The sequence below is a fragment of the Chlorocebus sabaeus genome, chromosome 5 (assembly GCF_047675955.1).
Source record: "Chlorocebus sabaeus isolate Y175 chromosome 5, mChlSab1.0.hap1, whole genome shotgun sequence".
Lineage (NCBI taxonomy): Eukaryota > Metazoa > Chordata > Mammalia > Primates > Cercopithecidae > Chlorocebus > Chlorocebus sabaeus.
In genome coordinates this window covers 3,931,969-3,951,624 of record NC_132908.1, presented here as the reverse complement: position 1 = coordinate 3,951,624, position 19,656 = coordinate 3,931,969, and the positions used below count along the sequence as shown (strand labels likewise).

The following is a 19,656-nucleotide window of genomic DNA, read 5'->3' as shown; positions in this document are numbered from 1 at the left end:
CCCTGCCAATGTGACTTGTTCTTCATCAAGTTCCAAATCAGTTATTTTCCTTTACACTTTACAAACAAGCGTCTGCCCCACGTTTCCTAACCATGTGAGAAGCATACCTGGCAGACAGAATTGACTCGTGCCCAGATCGGCTGCTGCTGGCCGGGAAGGGACCTTTGCTCAACTCCGTGGAAAGGGAACCAGCGCGGCCGTGGGAGATGATGCTTCTGGTGCATGGGCTTCCAGGCGGGCTGATGGTGTTTGGCACTTTAGCCCCACATCACATCTCATTGGGCCCCAAGGAAAAGCTTTTTGAAGGAAGCTGATCACACAGTGGTTCTCGAACGGGGAGGCCTCCCTTCCCTTTCCACGGAGACACGTGGCGTTTCCCATGCCTGCAGAGGCGCGTGACACCGTGTGAACAGGGAGCCTCATGCTGGCTAGTGAACCTACAGGCTTGATCTGTCCTTGACACTGCCCACTAGCGGAAGTAAGACTGACTGGGGACAGTAAGCAATCAGATGGTATCGGCGATATTTTTAGATTACACAGAAACATGGATTAGGCCGGGTGCGGTGGCTCACACCTGTAATCCTAGACACTTTGGGAGGCCGAGGCAGGTGGATCACCTGCGAGACCAGCCTGGCCAACATGGTGAAACCCTGTCTCTACTAAAAATACAAAAATTAGCCAGGCACAGTGTCGAGAGCCTGTCATCCCAGCTACTCAGGAGGCTGAGGCAGGAGAATCACTTGAACCCGGGAGGCAGAGTTTGCAGTGAGTTGAGATTGCACTGCTGCACTCCAGCCTAGGCGACAGCGAGACTCTGTCTCAAAAAAAAAGGAAACATGGATTAGTGGCGAATGTTTTGGCGGCCCAGGTATAGCGGTGGTGGCTGGGGGGCCCTGGGCGGCTGTCCTAACCCTTCCCCTCTTGCAGTTCCCAGTGTTCACAGGCTCTGCCGCGCTGATTGCCGTCGTGCACTACTGTAACTTCTGCCAGCTCAGCTCCTGGATGAGGTCCTCCCTCGCCACCGTTGTGGGGACCGGGCCGCTGCTCCTGCTCTACGTCTCCCTGTGCCCAGACAGGTACGCGGCCGGCACTGCGTGCGGGCAGCAGGGTGCATGGCCACCTTTCCTGAGGTCGCTTAGGGCCTGGCTGCATTTGCACATAGCTTCTCACGTCTAGATAGAGATGTTTCCCATCATGACCCAAAATAGCTTTCAGCACATATCATGTCAAAGAGCTAACGAGATGCCCTTAGAATAATACGCAAAAGAAAGAAAAAGAGTGTCATTTAGAACAGCACTCTGGATGTTTGAATGTAGACGTCCTGGAAAACGTAATGCCGCCATTGCAGGCGTGAGGTGACTTCTGATCAATGGGATGAAATCTAAGAAAGTGGGGCCTGAAGGATTTCATAGAAGATGGTCGAGGCCATGAAAGGGCGGAGGTACAGGTGGACGTGAAGGCGGAGAGGAAGCTGGTGCTGACTTTCCTTGAGTAGGGTAGGGTTCGTGAACTAGGACAGGTCACAGCCTGGAAGGAGGAGTGAAGACGTAGGATGATCTGGCAAGTCACCTGGGCCTCATTTCTAAACATTATGTCAGGCTGGGCGCAGTGGCTCATGCCTGTAATCCCAGCACTTTGGGAGGCTGAGGCAGGCAGATCATCTGAGCTCAGGAGTTCAAAACCAGCCTGGCCAACATGGTGAAACCCCGTCTCTACTAAAAATACAAAAATTAGTCAGGCATGGTGGCGAGCACCTATAATCCCAGCTACTTGGGAGGCTAAGGTAGGAGAACTGGTTGAACCCAGGAGGCGGAGGTTGCAGTGAGCTGAGATTGCGCCACTGCACTCCAGCCTGGGCGACAAGAGTGAGACTCCATATCAAAAACAAATAAAAAATAATAAATAGGTCAAAACGATTCCCCATATGATGTCATGAGACACAAGATTAATGACCAGTCACTGAACATAGGTCTTTTATTTTGAAATCCTCTGTATATATTGATTTCTTAAAAATAAGTCCCAGCCAGGCACGGTGCTCACACATATAATCGTAGCACTTTTGGGAGGCTGAAGCATGTGGATTGTCTGAGCTCGGGAGTTCAAGACTAGCCTGGGCAACATGGTGAAACCCTGTCTCTACTAAAAATATAAAAAATTAGCCAGGTGTGGCATTGTGCACCTGTAATCCCAGCTACTTGGGAGGCTGAGGCAGGAGAATTGCTTGAACCTGGGAGGTGGAGGTTGCGGTGAACCGAGATCGTGCCACTGCACTCCAGCCTGGGTGACACAGTGAGACTTTGTCTCCAAAAATAAAAATACAAAATAAGTCCCAAATTGCCTATTGTACACTTGCAACTGGTTTCAGGGTATTTTAAGCCTTTTCAACTAAATATGTTGTTGGAAATACAGTAATACCTTGGATAGCAGATGTAAGCAGTGGACAGTTTATTCAAATATTTCGTGATATCTTAAACCCATTAAACTTCCATTCATGTGATAAACTTCTCCCAAATATTGGGCTTTTTCTATAACTGCTTATAAAAATGTTTCACTATTAGTGTGTATTACAATTACAGAGGGTTTAGGTGCACAGAATATTTTGAAGTCACATGGGATATTTCTTCCTTGTCCTTGCAGGAGATTTAACATTCTGGCTCCCTGAGTTATTAAGAGAACCAGAGGGACCCCTGGCATTTCCAAAATGCCCCCTTGGAGTGGCATTACTGTCGCCAAGGACCTCTGCTTGAATAAATTCAAAAGCACAAAATGATTCCATTTGCTGCAATGTTGTCAGTATCAGATGGAGTAGGCATGGGTACCTTTGGTTAAGCAGTCCAGCCATGGGCAGCACGAGTATCCATCCTCAGTTTACTCAAGAATCACAATACGGAAGACATTTAAATTCCCTACAAATTAAGATCAAAAAGGGAATGTGAAATAGGACTGTCATTCAGTACTTGAAACTTTAACGAATAGATTAAGCAAAATAAAGCAGACCTGGATTTTTCTGAAGGTATGACCATCTAGAACGATGGTCACGATAAGCTCTTTCTCGAGAGTATGAAATCCAGCAAACTGCTTGTTACCTTTTAAATCCATCACAGGTCCCTCGTCGGGCATTCACAGTGGCCTTTAGTTGTGGCCGCGGGATTTTTCCACCTGGAGCTGGAGAGCCACAGTGATGGGGGACCCCTCTGCCGCCCTTGCACCCAGAGTTCAAGTAGCAGATCTGGGGTAGGGATGGTGGTTGAAGTTCCCCTCGGCCCAGAACTCCTCCATCCACATGAGACCCTCAGAGTCCCTAATCCCATCACGGTTGCTAAGCCTCACAAGGATAGAGAGGATGCTGGATGGTAAACAAAGACATAAACTCAGCTTTACCCAGGGAACTGTCCCCAGCATTGGGAGACACAGGCGTGAAGGAAGAGGTAGAAGCAGGTGGCTTTATGTCGATGTCACAATCGCATCTAAAACAGGAACGTAGTTTGTTCAGACTCCTCAGGTTGTCTTGTAGAATGCCTTCTTTGCTCTTTACAATAACATTTTTCTGCATTTTAATTTCAGTTCTGTATTAACTTCACCCCTTGACGCAGTACAGAATTTCAGGTAAGCTTTTAATATTGTGCCTCTGTCTGAATAAACGAGAGTGACTATATTACCCCGCCCATTGCTAAGCTTCCTGAAAACAGTGAGATCTTGAATAAAATGAACAATATGTGCAACTCTTATAATAGAAACTAGAAAGTATCTCCTTGTTGAAATATATCATAGTTATAATGTCTAATGGGGAAAATAAAATTTGTTTTATTATTTTAATAAGACATTAAAGTCATCGTAATTTTATGTAAGACTTTCGCATGCAACAAGGGAAATCTCGCAAATCAAAGAAAAAAGTTATTTTGTAAAATATTTTAAAATAACTGACTTGAAATTCAAAATACAAAATGTTTGAACCTTGCTTTACTGTAAACATCAGAATAAATTCTAAATAAATCGAAGAGTCGGAAATAAAACTTAAATGATATAAAATCTAGAAAAAGTAAAAGTCAATAGTTTTCAAGCCTCTAAAACTGAGATAACTTTCCAGGCTTACAAATAATAACTAGTACCACAAAGAAAAGATGGACAGATTTGAGAGGAAGGGAGAGAAAATCAAAGCAGACAGGAAGAGACCGGACGCAGGGACTCACGCCTATAATCCCAGCACTTTGGGAGGCCAAGGCGGGAAGATTACTTGATGCCTGGAGTTCTAGACCAGCCTGGACGACATAGCAAAATCCTGTTTCTGCAAAAAATTTTTTAAAATTAGCCAGATGTGGTGGTATGCACGTGTAGTCCCAGCTACTCGGGAGGCTAAGGTGGGCTTGAGGCCAGGAATTCGAGGCTGTATCGAGCTGTGATGGTGCCCTTGCACCCCAGCCTGGTTGTCACAGCAAGACTGTGTCTCAAAAAAAAAAAAAAAAAGAAAAAAGAAAACAGCCAGGCATGCTGGCTCACGCCTGCAATCCCAGCACTTTGGGAGGCTAAGGTGGGTGGATCACCTGAGGTCAGGAGTTCAAGACCAGCCTGGCCAACATGGCAAAACCCCGTGTCTACTAAAAATACAAAAATTAGCCGGGGTGGTGGGGGGGCACCTGTCATCCTAGCTACTTGGGAGGCTGAGGCATGAGAATTGCTTGAACCCGGGATGCGGAGGTCGCAGTGAGCCGAGATTGGCCACTGCACTCCAGCCTGGGCAACAGAGTGAGATTCTGTCTCAAAAAAAAAAAAATAAGATTCGTTAGCAACTGCAGTTGTCAATAATAAATAAATTAATTGATTCTACATTTATTCAAATATTACAACTGTGAAAATGCAGCAAATACGGAAAACGTGTAAGATTTTCATTTACTAGGTGAAATTATGTACTGTAGGTACAACTAGGTATTTATATATAGTAGAGATTTGTATGAGATGTAATACTTAGGATATAGTGAATGAGTAATGATTACAGCTGTAGTATTTAAAAGTAAAGCACCTAGCATCTTTTTTTAACCTTTTGTTGATGTATATGTCAGTATGCACAGAAGAGTACCTGATCATAAAAGGATAGCTCAGTACATTTTCACTAGAGAACACTCTCGTTTAGCTACCACCCACACCAAGAAGTAAAGCATTACCAGCACGCCAGAAGCCCCCTAACCCCACCGCTGGTGACTCACTCTCCCCTGACCTGACCGCATCCCTAGTGTAGATTTTAAATGGCACTGAAATATACCAAGGTGTTCACCGAAGCCACATTTGACAGGTTGACCCTGCAAGTGATGTTTGCTTTCTGTTTTTCTCGACGTGTCAATCCTTCTTCTCCATGATAATGGATTACACTGTATTTTACTCTTCCATTTATGACTTAAAAATTAACTCCTGCATTTAGTCACATGAAATTCCTCTTTTTGAGCCGGGTATGGTGGCTCGCACCTGTAATCCCAACACTTTGGGAGGCTGAGTGGGTGGATCACCTGAGGTCACGAGTTCAAGACCAGCCTGACAACATGTTTGTGAAACCCCATCCCTACTAAAAATTCAAAAATTAGCTGGATGTGGTGGCGGGCGCCTGTAATCCCAGCTACTCGGGAGGCTGAGGCAGGAGAAGCACTAGAACCCGGGAGGCAGAGGTTGCAGTGAGCTGAGATGGCGCCATGGTACTCCAGCCTGGGGGACAGAGCAAGACTCCGTCTCAAAAAAAAAAAAAAAAAAAAAAAATCCCTCTTTTTGAAATGGACCTTTACTGTTTGAATTTAGGAATAGGATCAGCTCCTTGTTCCTTTGGTATTAGAACAGGAAACGCAGGTTCTAGCTGGGAAGCTTCCCTCGTACCTGTTCGTTACAGATGCCTTCTGCAGCAAGGCAGCCCCCTTGGTTTCTGAGTGCACATCCTGTGTATGATGACTTTTCTTCCTTGGAAGCAAAGGTGGAAAGCAGACGCCATGCTCTGCCTCCCTCTCCCTCTGGCACTAGCCCATGTGCAGCTATCCCTCCTCTGCCTGGAGGGGCCTGGCCTGCGCCCATCTCCAGAGTCGGCCGTGCTGCTGGCTCCGGCTCCCACAGATTAGAGCAGGCCGCACAAGCGATAACTGAGAAGCCCAGACACAGTCTCCCGTTTCCACCACAGAGTCTGGAAACGCCCCCCTGCTTGTAACGGGGATGAGACCTTGGTGACACCTGCTCCTGAAGGGGACTGTTCTCAGTGTCACCACTTTGAGAAATCAAAAGAAAGGCCCACTCCTCATCCAACAAGACGGGCTCACAAAACCTTCCCCCTAGTCCACATGCTCTTCCTGCTCTATTTAAAACCAACCAGAGGGCTCAGGGAGCTGGACAGAAATATGTTTGAGTCATCATCGTGACAAATGGTTATTTTGCTTAGTACTTGAGATGTAGGGTACATAATGTCATTTGTTTCAATAACAGTTCACAAAATGAGTCAGTGAGGCACACGGTGTCTTCCCGCGGAGGACTCTTGGTTCCTGGTCATAGGCATTGAGTCAGAGAAGTCGTATCAGGGCTCCCAAGACCAGCCCCGGGTGGACTCCGGACTCTGCATTCCGCTTTCTCATGGCTGTGATTTATTACAGTAAAAAGACATAAAGCAGAATCAGCAAAGGGAAGGGTGTCTGAGTTGATGTTTGGAGGAAGCCAGCACCAGCTTCCAGGGGTCTTCTCGTGGAGTCACACGGGATGGGCTTACTTCCTCCAGCAGTGAGTGGTGACAACACTTGTAACATGCTGTCTACCAGGGAACCTCATTAAAGACTCGGTGTCCAGGCTTTGTATTAGGGGCTGTTCAGGTCGGCAGCCTCTGCCTAGCATGTGTAAATTCCAGACTTCCAGCAGGAAAGCGGGTATTCAGTGTAAACGTCCTTGTTTATGCAGTGTAGGCATCGTGAGCCACTCTTGTCAAGGAATGGCGGGAACCCTCCCCAAATCCCAGCTCCCCGGTGCCAGCCACCACCTTTGCAGGCAGGCCTTGCCTGCACAGAACCTTAGGCCAGAAGGGAGGTAGCCACGCTCCAGTCCATCTTCACAGCTCACATGCAAGGAAACCGAGAGCCAGAACGTTGGCACGGCCTACCCAAGCTTCTGGAACTCCCCCGTGGTCCAGCCAGGATGGAGCCCCGGGGTTCTGTTCCACCCACGGCCAGGGCTTTTGCGGTTGTGTTCACAGAGGACCATGATGACCACACAAGTCAAGCTCATTGTTTTTTAATATCCCAAGTCACAGTTAGTAAAATTCATTAAACCCTTTGATTAAAGAATTGAGTTTTTGGCCAGGCATGGTGGCTCGTGCCTGTAATCCCAGCACTTTGGGAGGCCAAGGCAGGTGGATCACCTGAGGTCAGGAGTTCGAGACCAGCCTGACCAACATGGTGAAACCCCATTTCTACTAAAAATACAAAAATTAGCCAGGCATGGTGGCACACACCTGTAGTCCCAGTTACTTGGGAGACTGAGGCAGGAGAATCGCTTGAACCTGGAGGCGGAGGTTGCAGTGAGCCAAGATTGCACCACTGCACTCCAGCCAGGGCAACAGAGCAAGGAAAAAAAAAAATGAGTTTTGGCCGGGTGCGGTGACTCATCCCCGTAATCCCAGCACTTTGGGAGGCCAAGGCAGACAGATTGCTTGAGCTCAGGAGTTCAAGACCAGCCTGGGCAACATGGTGAGAGCGTGTCTCTAAAAGAAAAAGAATTGAGCTTTCCAGTGTGATGGAGCTGTCTAAACTGTGGATCTGCCTATCGCATATAGAAGTATGTAGTGACCAAGCCCATTATTGCATCAAATCAAGTGGCCTGCTCTGTGCACGGCAGGAATGCATCAGGGTACAACGTTTACATGAACGGAACAGTCACGGTGTTGTGAAAAAGAAAAGGACTAGAAGGCAGTTCAACACATGTTAATAGTGATTGCCTCTGGATGGGAGAACGACGGACGAATCTTTTTTTTCTGTTTTATTTCTACATTTCCTATGATGAGTGTGTAGTATTTTTAAATGGGAAAAAATGTATTCCAGCCCACTGGGGAGGCAGAAGCAGAATTGTTTGAACCCAAGACTTTGAGACCAGCCTGGGCAACATAGTAAGGCCTCATCTCTACAAAAGGTTCAAAAAATTAGCCAGGTGTGGTGGCGCATGCTTGTAGGCCCAGCTAATCTGGAGACTGAGGCGGGAGGATCAGTTTAGCCTGGGAGGTCCAAGCTGCAGTGAGCTAGGATCGCACCACTGCAGTCCAGCTTGGGTGACAGAGAAAGACCCTGTCTCTTAAAAAAAAAAAAAAATTCTGTGTATATATATGTATATATGTGTACATGTATGTGTATACACATGTGTGTGTGTGTGTGTGTGTGTGTATATATTCCAAACAAACTTTAAGAAATTATGCTACTCAGCCAGGTGTGGTAGCTCACACCTATAATCCCAGCACTTTGGGAGGCCAAGGCAGGCAGATCATTTGAGGTCAGGAGTTTGAGACCAGCCCAGCCAACGTGGTGAAACCCTGTTTCTACCAAAAAAAAAAAAAAAGATAATAATAATCTGGGCATGGTGGCGTGCACCTGTCGTCCGAGCTACGCAGAAGGCTGAGGCAGGAGAATTGCTTGAACCCGGGAGGCAGAGTTTGTGGTGAGATGAGATCACACCACTGCACTTTAACCTGGGTGACAGAGTGAGACTCCTTCTCGAAAAAAAAAAAGGGGGGGCGGGGGGAAGAAACTGGTTCAGCCTTGTTTAGAAGGGCAATTTGGAAATTTCTAAGGAAATTCCAAATGTGCAATATTTAAAATGACTCAGCACTTCCATACGCACAAAGATAGGAGTAGAGGAATATTCCCTGTGACACTGTTTGTGGTAGAAAAAGACAGACTCGGGCCCAGTTCCATCAGGAGGAATCTGGTTAAATTACAGAATTTCCGAGTGCTAGAATACCACACAGCCATGAGAAAATACCAGCACCGGGTAAGCTGTTAGCATTGTCCTGAGTGATTTCGGCAAAAAGAATTAACCCAGAATCAGGGAAATGGTGTCTTGTCAAACTTTTTTAAATAGGTAGAGAGTATAGAACTCATAAAAACTGTTTGTAAAATGACAAGTTTATTGGATTAGAAATCTAAGAACCAAGGCCGGGCACGGTGGCTCACAAGTGTAATCCCAGCACTTTGGGAGGCTGACTTGGGTGGGTCACCTGAGGTCGGGAGTTCGAGACCAGCCTGACCAACATGGAGAAACCCCGTCTCTACTAAAAATACAAAATTAGCCAGGCGTGGTGGCACACTCCTGTAAACTCAGCTACTCGGGAGGCTGAGGCAGGAGAATCACTTGAACCTGGGAGGCAGAGGTTGTAGTGAGCCAAGATCTTGCCATTGCACTCCAGCCTGGTAAACGAGCAAAACTCCATCTCAAAAATAAAAAAAGAAAGAAAGAAATCTAAGAACCAAATATATCAGAGAATGTTAAATTTCTTGGGTATGGTGATGATATTGTAGTTACTCAGGGAAACATCTTTATTCTTAGGAGATATATACTGAACTATTTAGAGCCAAAGTGTCATGTCAGCAACTTATTTTCAAAATGTTCATTCAGCAAAAAGCTGGCTGCAGTGGCTCACACCTGTCATCCCAGCACTTTGAGGCAGGCAGATCACTTTGAGGTCAGGAGTTTGAGACCAGCCTGGCCAACATGATGAAACCCTGTCTCTACTAAAAATACAAAAATTAGCCAGGCATGGTGGCACATGCCTATAGTCCCAGCTGAGGGAGGCTGAGGCAGGAGGATCACTTGAACTCAGGAAGTAGAGGTTGCAGTGAGCCAAGATCATACCACTGCACTCCAGCCTGGGCAACAGAGCAAGACTCAATCTTAAAAAAAAAAAAAAAAAAAGATGGTAGGCCAGGCACAGTTAAAACCTGTAATCCCGGCACTTTGGAAGGCCAAGGTGGGAGGATGGCTTGAAGTTAGGAGTTTCAGTCCAGCCTTGGCAACCAGCAAGACCCTGTCTCTTCCAAAAAAAAAATTTTTTTTAATTAGCCGGGTGTGGTGGTGCATGCCTGTAATCCCAGCTACTTAGGAGGCTGAGGCAGGAGGATCGTTTGAGCCCAGGAGTTTAAGGCTGCAGTGAGCCATGATTGTGCCATTGCACTCCAGCCTGGACAGCAGAGACCATGTCTCTAAAAAAACAAAGGAGAGAGAAAGGAAAAGATTTTTGAAAGAAGCTAAAGACTTCTTAAAAAAAAAAAGAAAAGAAAAATTACCAAACACTTAAAGAAGTTAGTTACAGGGCTGGGCACAGCAGCGCATGCCTGTAATTCCAGCACTTTCGGAGGCCAAGGCAGGAGGAGCCCAGGAGTGCAAGACCCGCCTGGGCAACACGGTGAGACCCTACCTCTATTTAAGAAAATCAAATAAATCAGTTTCAAAAGTTAGTCTTTATTCCTCCACACCTTCAGCCAGCCCGAACCAGAAATGGGCAGCTTGACAGCTTCAGGTTGTTGAAGGCCTGGACTCAACAACGCTTTGCATAGCTAGCGGGGCTGTTCTGAACTTGGAAGCACCGAGCAGTAACCTCTCCCTTTCCCGTGTCTTTGCTCTCCAGTTCCGAGAGGAACCCGTGCAATAGCTCGGTGCCGCGTGACCTCCGGCGGCCGGCCAGCCTCATCGGCCAGGAGGTGGTTCTCGTCTTCTTTCTCCTGCTGTTGTTGGTCTGGTTCCTGAATCGCGAATTCGAAGTCAGCTACCGTCTCCACTACCACGGGGACGTGGAAGCGGATCTTCACCGCACCAAGATCCAGAGCATGCGGGATCAGGCGGACTGGCTGCTGAGAAACATCATCCCCTACCACGTGGCTGAGCAGCTGAAGGTCTCCCAGACCTACTCTAAGAACCATGACAGCGGAGGGGTGATCTTCGCCAGCATCGTCAACTTCAGCGAGTTCTACGAGGAGAACTACGAGGGTGGCAAGGAGTGCTACCGGGTCCTCAACGAGCTCATCGGGGACTTCGATGAGCTCCTAAGCAAGCCGGACTACAGCAGCATTGAGAAGATCAAGACCATCGGAGCCACGTACATGGCGGCATCGGGGCTGAACACCGCACAGGCCCAGGATGGCAGCCACCCACAGGAGCATCTGCAGATCCTGTTCGAGTTCGCCAAGGAGATGATGCGTGTGGTGGACGACTTCAACAGCAACATGCTGTGGTTCAACTTCAAGCTCCGCGTCGGCTTCAACCACGGGCCCCTCACGGCCGGGGTCATCGGCACCACCAAGCTGCTGTACGACATCTGGGGAGACACCGTCAACATCGCCAGCAGGATGGACACCACCGGCGTGGAGTGCCGCATCCAGGTGAGCGAAGAGAGCTACCGCGTCTTGAGCAAGATGGGCTACGACTTCGACTACAGAGGGACCGTGAACGTCAAGGGGAAAGGCCAGATGAAAACCTACTTGTACCCAAAGTGCACGGACCACGGGGTCTTCCCGCAGCACCAGCTGTCCATCTCCCCAGACATCCGCGTCCAGGTGGATGGCAGCATCGGACGGTCTCCCACAGACGAGATTGCCAACCTGGTGCCTTCTGTCCAGTATATGGACAAGACATCTCTGGGTTCTGACAGCAGCACGCAGGCCAAGGACGCCCACCTGTCCCCCAAGAGACCCTGGAAGGAGCCCGTCAAAGCCGAAGAAAGGGGTCGATTTGGCAGAGCCATAGAGAAAGACGACTGTGACGAAACAGGAATAGAAGAAGCCAACGAACTCACCAAGCTCAACGTTTCAAAGAGTGTGTGAGGCCGCGCCCACCCGCTGCCCGAGGTGCTCTGTTTGTCGAAACACAATAATATTTGTATTTGGCTGTTGTGCTTTCAAAGTGCCACAGTTTCCCTCCCTGGACGTGGTGTTATGTGGTCATTTCAGCCCTAACTTCTGTGTGGATCACAGTTATTCAGGGTTCATTTTCATCCATTTCTTTCACCCCATTCCCTGGAAACCCTGCTGCCTCTGGGTCATCCGTTCAGCACGTGGTGGAGAACAAGTGCCTTCAGGGCTGGCCTCAGCCTCGAGTTTCGGGACAGAGGCCGCCAGTGGAGATCATGGCTTTAGGTATTATTTGACTTTTAGAACAAAAGCTGTGGTTAAGATCTCATTTTTATTGCTTTTTCCCACGTCCCGTGAGACTCTATTTTTGGTTCCCTGGCTAATACCCTGTTTTTGAGTTTATTTTGTTTCTGTCTACGTCGCAGTGTTCCCCAGCGACCCGACCTCTCTATGTCAGCACACATGCGCACACACTTGCATTCATGAATCTGATATAAAGTGCCAGTAATCCACCAAGAGGGGGTGCGAAGGGGGCACATCATGACAGCTCTGCCACCCCCATTGCCCACCTGCACTTTCCCGGAGCACCGGGTCCCGTGGGCTGTGGGAGATCCACACTCCCTGCACTGAGCGGGTTCAGGGGCTCCCCCACCTGCATGCAGGCCAAGATGGCAAATGCCAGCTGGGCACAAGGCCCATGTGGCCAGGCCTCGGGGTCTCAGAGCCGCCTCTCACCCCCGACCCTCCACCCAAGGGGTCTTCCCGTCGGGAGTGGAGGCGTTGGTCCCGGAAGCTGACTCATCGGAGAGGGAAACACCAAATAAACATCCGAGGTTGCATTTATTTATTTATTTATTTATCCGGAAGCATGTGCCCTCCCGGGAAGGGGTGCTGGGTCCTCAGGGTGGGGGGACGTAGCCACAGGGGAGGGCAGTTCCCAGGAAGATAACCAGAGGTCTCTTTTGTGTTTTGGCCACCTGGGGCCACCCCCAACCTCCCCACCCCAAGAGGGGTCTGAGTGAGACTCCAAAGCATGGCCAGTGCGATTCTGAGGCTAGGGGAATAGAAGCCCAGCAGCTGCCCCTGCCGCCCACGGGGCTCCTCCCTGCCGGGGTCCTGCTCAGGACCACGGGGGTCTGGGCCGGCAGCACTAGTACCATCTTGGCTTCCACAAATTCGGGAAGTTTCTTGGCTCCCTCCCACTCTCAGATGGCACAGGGCCTATCTGTGGCAGGATTTAATCCGGGGAGCGAATTCCAGCCTCTGAGACGGAGTTCTCACACCGTATCTAGGGACAGAGTCATCTGAATGCAAACTCAGGGTTTGTGGGGGGTGGAATCCCGAGGGTGGCGTGAGAGACCCAGGGGAGCTCCCTCTGGGCGCTCAGCTGCTGGTCCTGTCTGATTATGTTTTGCCGCATTGAGTCTGATTATGTGGAAGTGAACTCGCCCGAGTTGTCCAGTCGGAGTCGTAGCCACTCTTTCAGGGGACCCGGCGATGCCGATGAGGCCCTGGGCACGCTCCTTGTCATTCTTGTCCGATGTCCCTATGCATTTTGCTTTCCGCTGTCAAATCTCACTGTCTCATTCTCACACCGCATCAGTCCCCATCATCACTCCTCCTCCCCAAAGACATACAGATTGCCCTCATCTCCGGCATGAAGAAGTCACGATTCTGACCCGCCGCCTCTCCAGGGGCAGTGCCCGGGACGGCCACCCAGCAGGACAGCCGGAGCCGGGGTCCCGGCGTCCAGGGGGTCCAGGGCACCCCCGTTAGCTGTAAGGTTTTCCATCAGGTGTGACTGTCAGTTTGCTGGTCTTCCAATACCGAAGAAAGGGTGGTTGTGACAATACCTCTTGCTTCTAAAGAATGTATATTATGAAACACGGCAGATTTTTTTTTCCTTAAAAAACACTACCTGATGCTTTCCTTGTTCGTGGGGATTGTGGTCACATGAAGCTCTTTCTGCATCAGTATTAAGGTGTGTATTTGAATGTCCTCCCCACCCCTTTCCCCTCCGGGCTGTGTAGCTTTGAGGGGCTGGGCGTTTGCTCATGTCCTTGCTGTCTCGCTCAGAACATGCTCTGCAAAGTTCTTCTCTGCACACACTTCTTCCCCATCAAGCCCTTTTCCTTCCCCTACCACAAAGGTCTTTGTGATTCCTCAGCCTGGGAACCCAAGGAGCTGCAAAGTGGAGTCTGGTTCAGCCCCGTGCAAACTCACCCAGAGCTTAACGTTGTCTTTAAAAACACCCTGAGCCTTCCTAACCAGCCAGTGCAGACGTTCTCTCTGGGCCACGAAGCCCCTCGGGTCCTCCCCGTCCCCTGCTCCGAAGCATACCTCAGTGCGGAACCGCGGAATCTCTGCAGTGGAAACGCCGTGCATCTCCGTCTGTTGGCAGTGAGCACGTCGTGCTGGAGACACGAGTTTCTAAGCAGCTGGCACGAGGGCTGCTGACGGCATGGGTCGTGCTTCAGGGTGGCAATACCTCTTAGGAACTTAGGGCAGGAAGCAATACTTCAGCATTGAATGTGTGTAAATAGTTGCTTTGAGTTGCAATTGCTATTTTCTTCTCAGCCCCAGCTCAGATGGAATTATATATCCATATAGATATATGGTAAACAAGCACACACAATTTTATCCAATGCAAACAAATGTAGAGCATCAGTTACAAAACCCTCGAATAGCTTGAGAGTCCCACAGGCTCTGCCACACCTGTGACTCCATCCACACTGACGTCACCCGCGGGGTCCCACCTGCACATTTGCACACGGTCCGGAGAGCCAAAGGCCGCGTGCTTCCTGTTACATGGGCTGCAATCATTTGTAGTTTCCAAAGACACGTCTGCGTTTGAATTTCTAGATTGACGAGGTAAGGAGTTGTTTTTTGTTTTTTTTTTTTAATTGGTTGTTTGGAAAATCACATCATGCCTAGAATCTGAAATTGAATTAGCAAGAACTGACTGACTGCATTTTCCATATTTCCTTTGATCTGCTCTTTTTAAATTGTTAATTCTAATAATTTCAAAATGCATTCACTGAAGAAATGGACATTAAAATATTCTAAAATTTAAATATTTGATGCCTGGTATTTTCTTATTGAAAAGATGGGCACTGCTTCAGGGAGGAGGGCCGTCTTCCTGGGACGTCTCGTGTTTTCTGCGATCTGTGGCTCCCTGGGTGGGTTTACCTTGCCTTCACATCATGACTTCAGAAACAGGGGAAGTAAAAAACCCTGTGTGTGTATGTTATTTTTTTAATTGGATATATTTGCTGTAGTTAACTTGAGTTGACAAGTATTTTTACACAGAATTTTTTAAACCGTAAAAATAAAGTTGCAGGACAAGTTCTGCCTGTGAGATTTTCCCTGTCAGGCCTTCTCAATAGTTTTCTGCAACATCTTTAGAGAAGGAATTGAGGGGGAAGAGAAAAAAGTAGGTTTTCTGAATAGGAAAGAGTGATTTCAGGTACACAGATCACTGGGGTCCCCCGGGTTTTAAGGAAGTCACAGTGCCACTTCAGAATCTGCTTAAAGTCACACAGCCTTTTCCCAGAAAAACACACATGCCATTTTCTGCGCCTCTTGGGAGTTCACCACACTCCCAAATCTGAGGCCAAACTATGGACCTTCCAGGGGTTAGAGCCACTTCCCCTGTAGGGGTTTTCCTGATGAGTTTATTTATTTATCTATTTATTTAGAGTCTCGCTCTGTCACCCAGGCTGGAGTGCAGTGGTGCGATCTCAGCTCACTGCAACCTCTGCCTCCTGGGTTCAAGCAATTCTCGTGCCTCAGCCTCCCTAGCAGCTGGGATTACAGGCACACACCATCACACCCGGGTAATTTTTTTTTTTTTTTTTTAGTAGAGACAGGGTTTCACCATGTTGGCCAGACCGGTCTCGAACTCCTGGCCTCAAGTGATCCATGTGCCTCAGCCTCCCAAACTGCTGGGATTACAGGTGTGAGCCACTGTGCGCGGCCTCGTGAGTTAAGTATTTATGACCAACTTCAGGGCACAGAGATTCTCTTGTAGACTCCGCAAAGGGAGCTGAATTCACGGATTCCGGTGGTTGCTCACAGACTTGCGGGGGTGCAGCCTCCAGGTGATCCTCTGCTGAAGCCCGGGCCAATGAGGATGCTATTGGATGTCACTCTCTTCCGAGTTGTCATTGAAGGCCTCCCTGGCCACCTTCCCAGCTTAGGGAATAACTGTCTTTGCTGCCTTGAGGGTCTTGTAAGAATGGAGGTTTTGTTTGGTTGGTTTTTTTGGAGACAGGGTCTCATTTTGTCACCCAGGCCGGAGTGCAGTGACCATCAGGGCTCAGTGCAGCCTTGACCTCCCCTAGCTCAGGTGATCCTCCCACCTCAGCCTCCTGAGTAGCTGGGACTGTAGGTGCGCAACACCATGCCCAGCTAATTTTTGTGTTTTTTGCAGAGACGGGGTCTTGCCATGTTGGCCAGGCTGGTCTCAGACTCCTGGATTCAAGTGATCCATCCTCCTCAGCCTCCCAAAGTGCTGGGATTACAGGCGTGAGCCACCACGCCCAGCCAGAACGTGGGTCTTTCTACTGGAAGGGGCACCCAGGAACTTAGAGGATTTCTCAAACAGCCAAAAAGGCAGCCTCTAATTTTTGCAAGCAGCCCCAGAACCGATCATTTGCGGTTTCTCTTTCGTCTGAAATCTTGTTCACATGGTTGCTTTTCCCCGTTGTGGGAATCTATTGCCGTGGCCACCTGGAATAGATCCCGCGTACTCAGAAAGTGAAACTAACTGGAGAAAGCCAAGAGGAAGCAATCAAGAAAAAGTACACACTTGCACGCGATGGACGTGTACATTTAAAATCTTCCCAAGTGTCTATTTTTATACAAAGTTCCTTTGTACAAGTTGTTTTTTAAATAACATGACTCTAAAGAGTCGTTTAGAATATTAGAGTAATTTAAGCTTGGGGAATTCTCAGATGCCTGCTGGGCCTGAAAGTCTGAAGGAGATGTGAATTAAGTAATCCACGTGCCTGTTAGAATCTCATTCAACAGCAGGGATTCTTAATTGTTTTTTGTTTTTTGTTTTTTTTTTTCAGTGGGAGAGGTTTGGCTCACAAAGGCTTTGATAATTTGATGAAGGTTATGCTTCCTTTGTCCAGAAAAAATACACGTAAAAACAACTCTTGATTTTTTTTCTTTCTTTGTTTTGTTTTGTTTTGTTTTTGAGACAGAGTCTGGCTCTCTCGCCCAGGCTGGAGTGCAGTGGTGCGATCTTGGCTCACTGCAACCTCCGCCTCCCAGGTTCAAGTGATTCTCCTGCCTCAGTTTCCCGAGTAGCTGGGACTATAAACTCGTGCCACCACTCCCGGCTAACTTTTATATTTTTAGTAGAGACGGGGTTTCACCATGTTAGCCAGGCTGGTCTCGAACTCCAGACCTCAGGGGATCCGCCTGCCTCAGCTTCCCAAAGTGCTGGGATTACAGGCATGAGCCACCATGCCTGGCCAAATCTTTTAGTTTTATATATAATTTCAGGAGTCCACGAATGCAAATAAAGTGCCCCTAATCCACAGCAACCAGAGAAGAGATGACTTTTCATTTCAGCTCTCTGCAGATGAAGTTTCCTAGCGTTCTGGACTCCCCGTTGGAAACCTGATTCGGCATGTTAATGCTACTCATTGATACATGCATTTTTATTTTATTTATTTATTTTTTTTGAGACAAAGCCTCACTCTGTTGCCTAGGCTGGAGTGCAGTGGCACGATCTCAGCTCACCACAACCTCCACCTCCTGGGTTCAAACAATTCTCCTGCCTCAGCCTCCTGAGTAGCTGGGATTACAGGCATGTGCCACCACACCCAGATAAATTTTGTTTTTTTAATAGAGTTGGGGGTTTCACCATGTTGGCCAGGCTGGTCTCGAACTCCTGACTTCAGGTGATCCACCCGCCTCAGCCTCCCAGAGTGCTAGGATTACAGCCATGAGCCACTGTGCCCAGCCTTGATACATGCATTTTTAATCAAAATTATATTTTAGAATTTAATGTGTGAGTTATCTAAATATATTTGAAGAGCTGCTTAAAAAACATTTCAGTACACACAATGTTAGTTGAATTATTTCCAACAGATAAGTAACATCCAGCCAGTATTTGTTAAGTGCCTATTGTGTGCCAAATAATGCCCTAAACTCCCTTTACTTAGGTTTTTAAATTTACCTAGGTTGTTAAATTTGCTGCAATACATGAGAGCATTTGAGAAACAGCTGTGATTAGAAGCTGTGCTTTTCCCGGTGGCGTTACCACTATGAATTCCACTAGTAAACTGAAGGGACTTTCCAGATACGAGGAATCGAGTGACTTTTTTTTTTTTTATTTTTTTGAGATTAGAGTCTCTGTCATCCAAGCTGGAATGCAGTGGCTCAATCACAGCTCACAGAAGCCTCAACCTCCCCGGGCTCAAGCGATCCTCCTATCTCTGCCTCCCAGGTAGCTGGGACTACAAGTGCACGCCACTATGCTCTGCTAGTTTTTGTATTTTTTGTGGAGATGGGTCACCATGTTGCTCAGGCTGGTCTCAAACTCCTGGGCTCAAGTGATCCACCCACGTCAGCCTCCCAAAGTGCTGGGACTACAGGCATGAGCCACCATGCCTGGCCGACATTTGTAAATAGGGCTCTCAGTGTCAACCCTAATGTATGCGAGATGATTTTCTTGTCTATGGCTTTATGGAGAATTCAAACTCTGAATAAAAAGCAACCGAGGCTGGGCACGGTGGCTGCCGCCTGTAGTCCCAGCACTTTGGGAGGCCGAGGCGGGAGGATCACCTGAGGTCAGGAGCTCAAGACCAGCCTGGCCAACATGGTGAAACCCTGTCTCTACTAAAAATACAAAAATCAAATCAGCCAGGCGTGGTGGTGCGTGCCTGTGGTCCCAGCTACTTGGGAGGCTAAGGCACGAGAATCGCTTGAACCCAGGAGGCAGAGGTTGCAGTGAGTCAGGATTGTACCACTGCACTCTGGGCGACAGAGGGAGACTCTTTCAAAAAAAAAAAAAAAAAAAGTAACCAACAAGAAAGATTCAGAGAAAACAACTGCACCACTTCTGTGTTTGTTCCTCGATGAAGGAGCTCATTCCAGCTGCTGCCTATAAGATTATCTTTTTTTTTTTTTTTTTTTTTTTTGAGACGGCATTTCACTCTTGTTGCCCAGGCTGGAGTGCAGTGGCCGGATCTCAACTCACTGCAAGCTCCGCCTCCCGGGTTTATGCCATTCTCCTGCCTCAGCCTCCGGAGTAGCTGGGACTACAGGCGCCCGCCACCTCGCCCAGCTAGTTTTTTGTATTTTTTAGTAGAGACGGGGTTTCACCGGATTAGCCAGGATGGTCTCGATCTCCTGACCTTGTGATCCACCCGTCTCGGTCTCCCAAAGTGCTGGGATTACAGGCTTGAGCCACCGCGCCCGGCCCCCTGGCTAATTTTTTGTATTTTTAGTAGAGACGGTGTTTCACCAGGGCCAGGCTGGTCTTGAACTCCTGACCTCAGGTGATCCGCCCACCTCAGCCTACCAGAGTGCTGAGATTACAGGTGTGAGCCACTGTGCCCGGCCCATCCGTTTTATTTTTATTTTTTTATTTTTTTGAGACGGATTCTTGCAGTGTCACCCAGGCTGGAGTGCAGTGGCGTGATCTCAGCTCACTGCAAGCTCTGCCTCCTGGGTTCATGCCGTTCTCCTGCCTCAGCCTCCCGAGTAGCTGGGACTACAGGTGCCCACCACCACGCCGGTTTTTTGTATTTTTAGTAGAGATGGGGTTTCACCGTGTTAGCCAGGATAGTCTCGATCT

General features: G+C 48.4%; 1 protein-coding gene across 3 annotated transcripts in view; it reads left to right on the top strand.

Annotated features, from left to right (window-relative positions):
* The window catches only part of ADCY9 (adenylate cyclase 9), a 156,125-nt gene extending 141,207 nt beyond the window's left edge, over positions 1 to 14,918 (top strand). For all 3 annotated transcript variants that reach the window (XM_007984114.3, XM_007984098.3, XM_007984107.3), the window contains exons 9-11: positions 928 to 1,076; positions 3,565 to 3,606; positions 10,622 to 14,918. In XM_007984114.3, coding sequence (XP_007982305.3) covers positions 928 to 1,076; positions 3,565 to 3,606; positions 10,622 to 11,813 — 1,383 coding nt within the window. In that variant the 3' untranslated portion in view covers positions 11,814 to 14,918. The remainder of the gene's footprint in view (positions 1 to 927; positions 1,077 to 3,564; positions 3,607 to 10,621) is intronic.
* Positions 14,919 to 19,656: the final 4,738 nt, after the last annotated feature.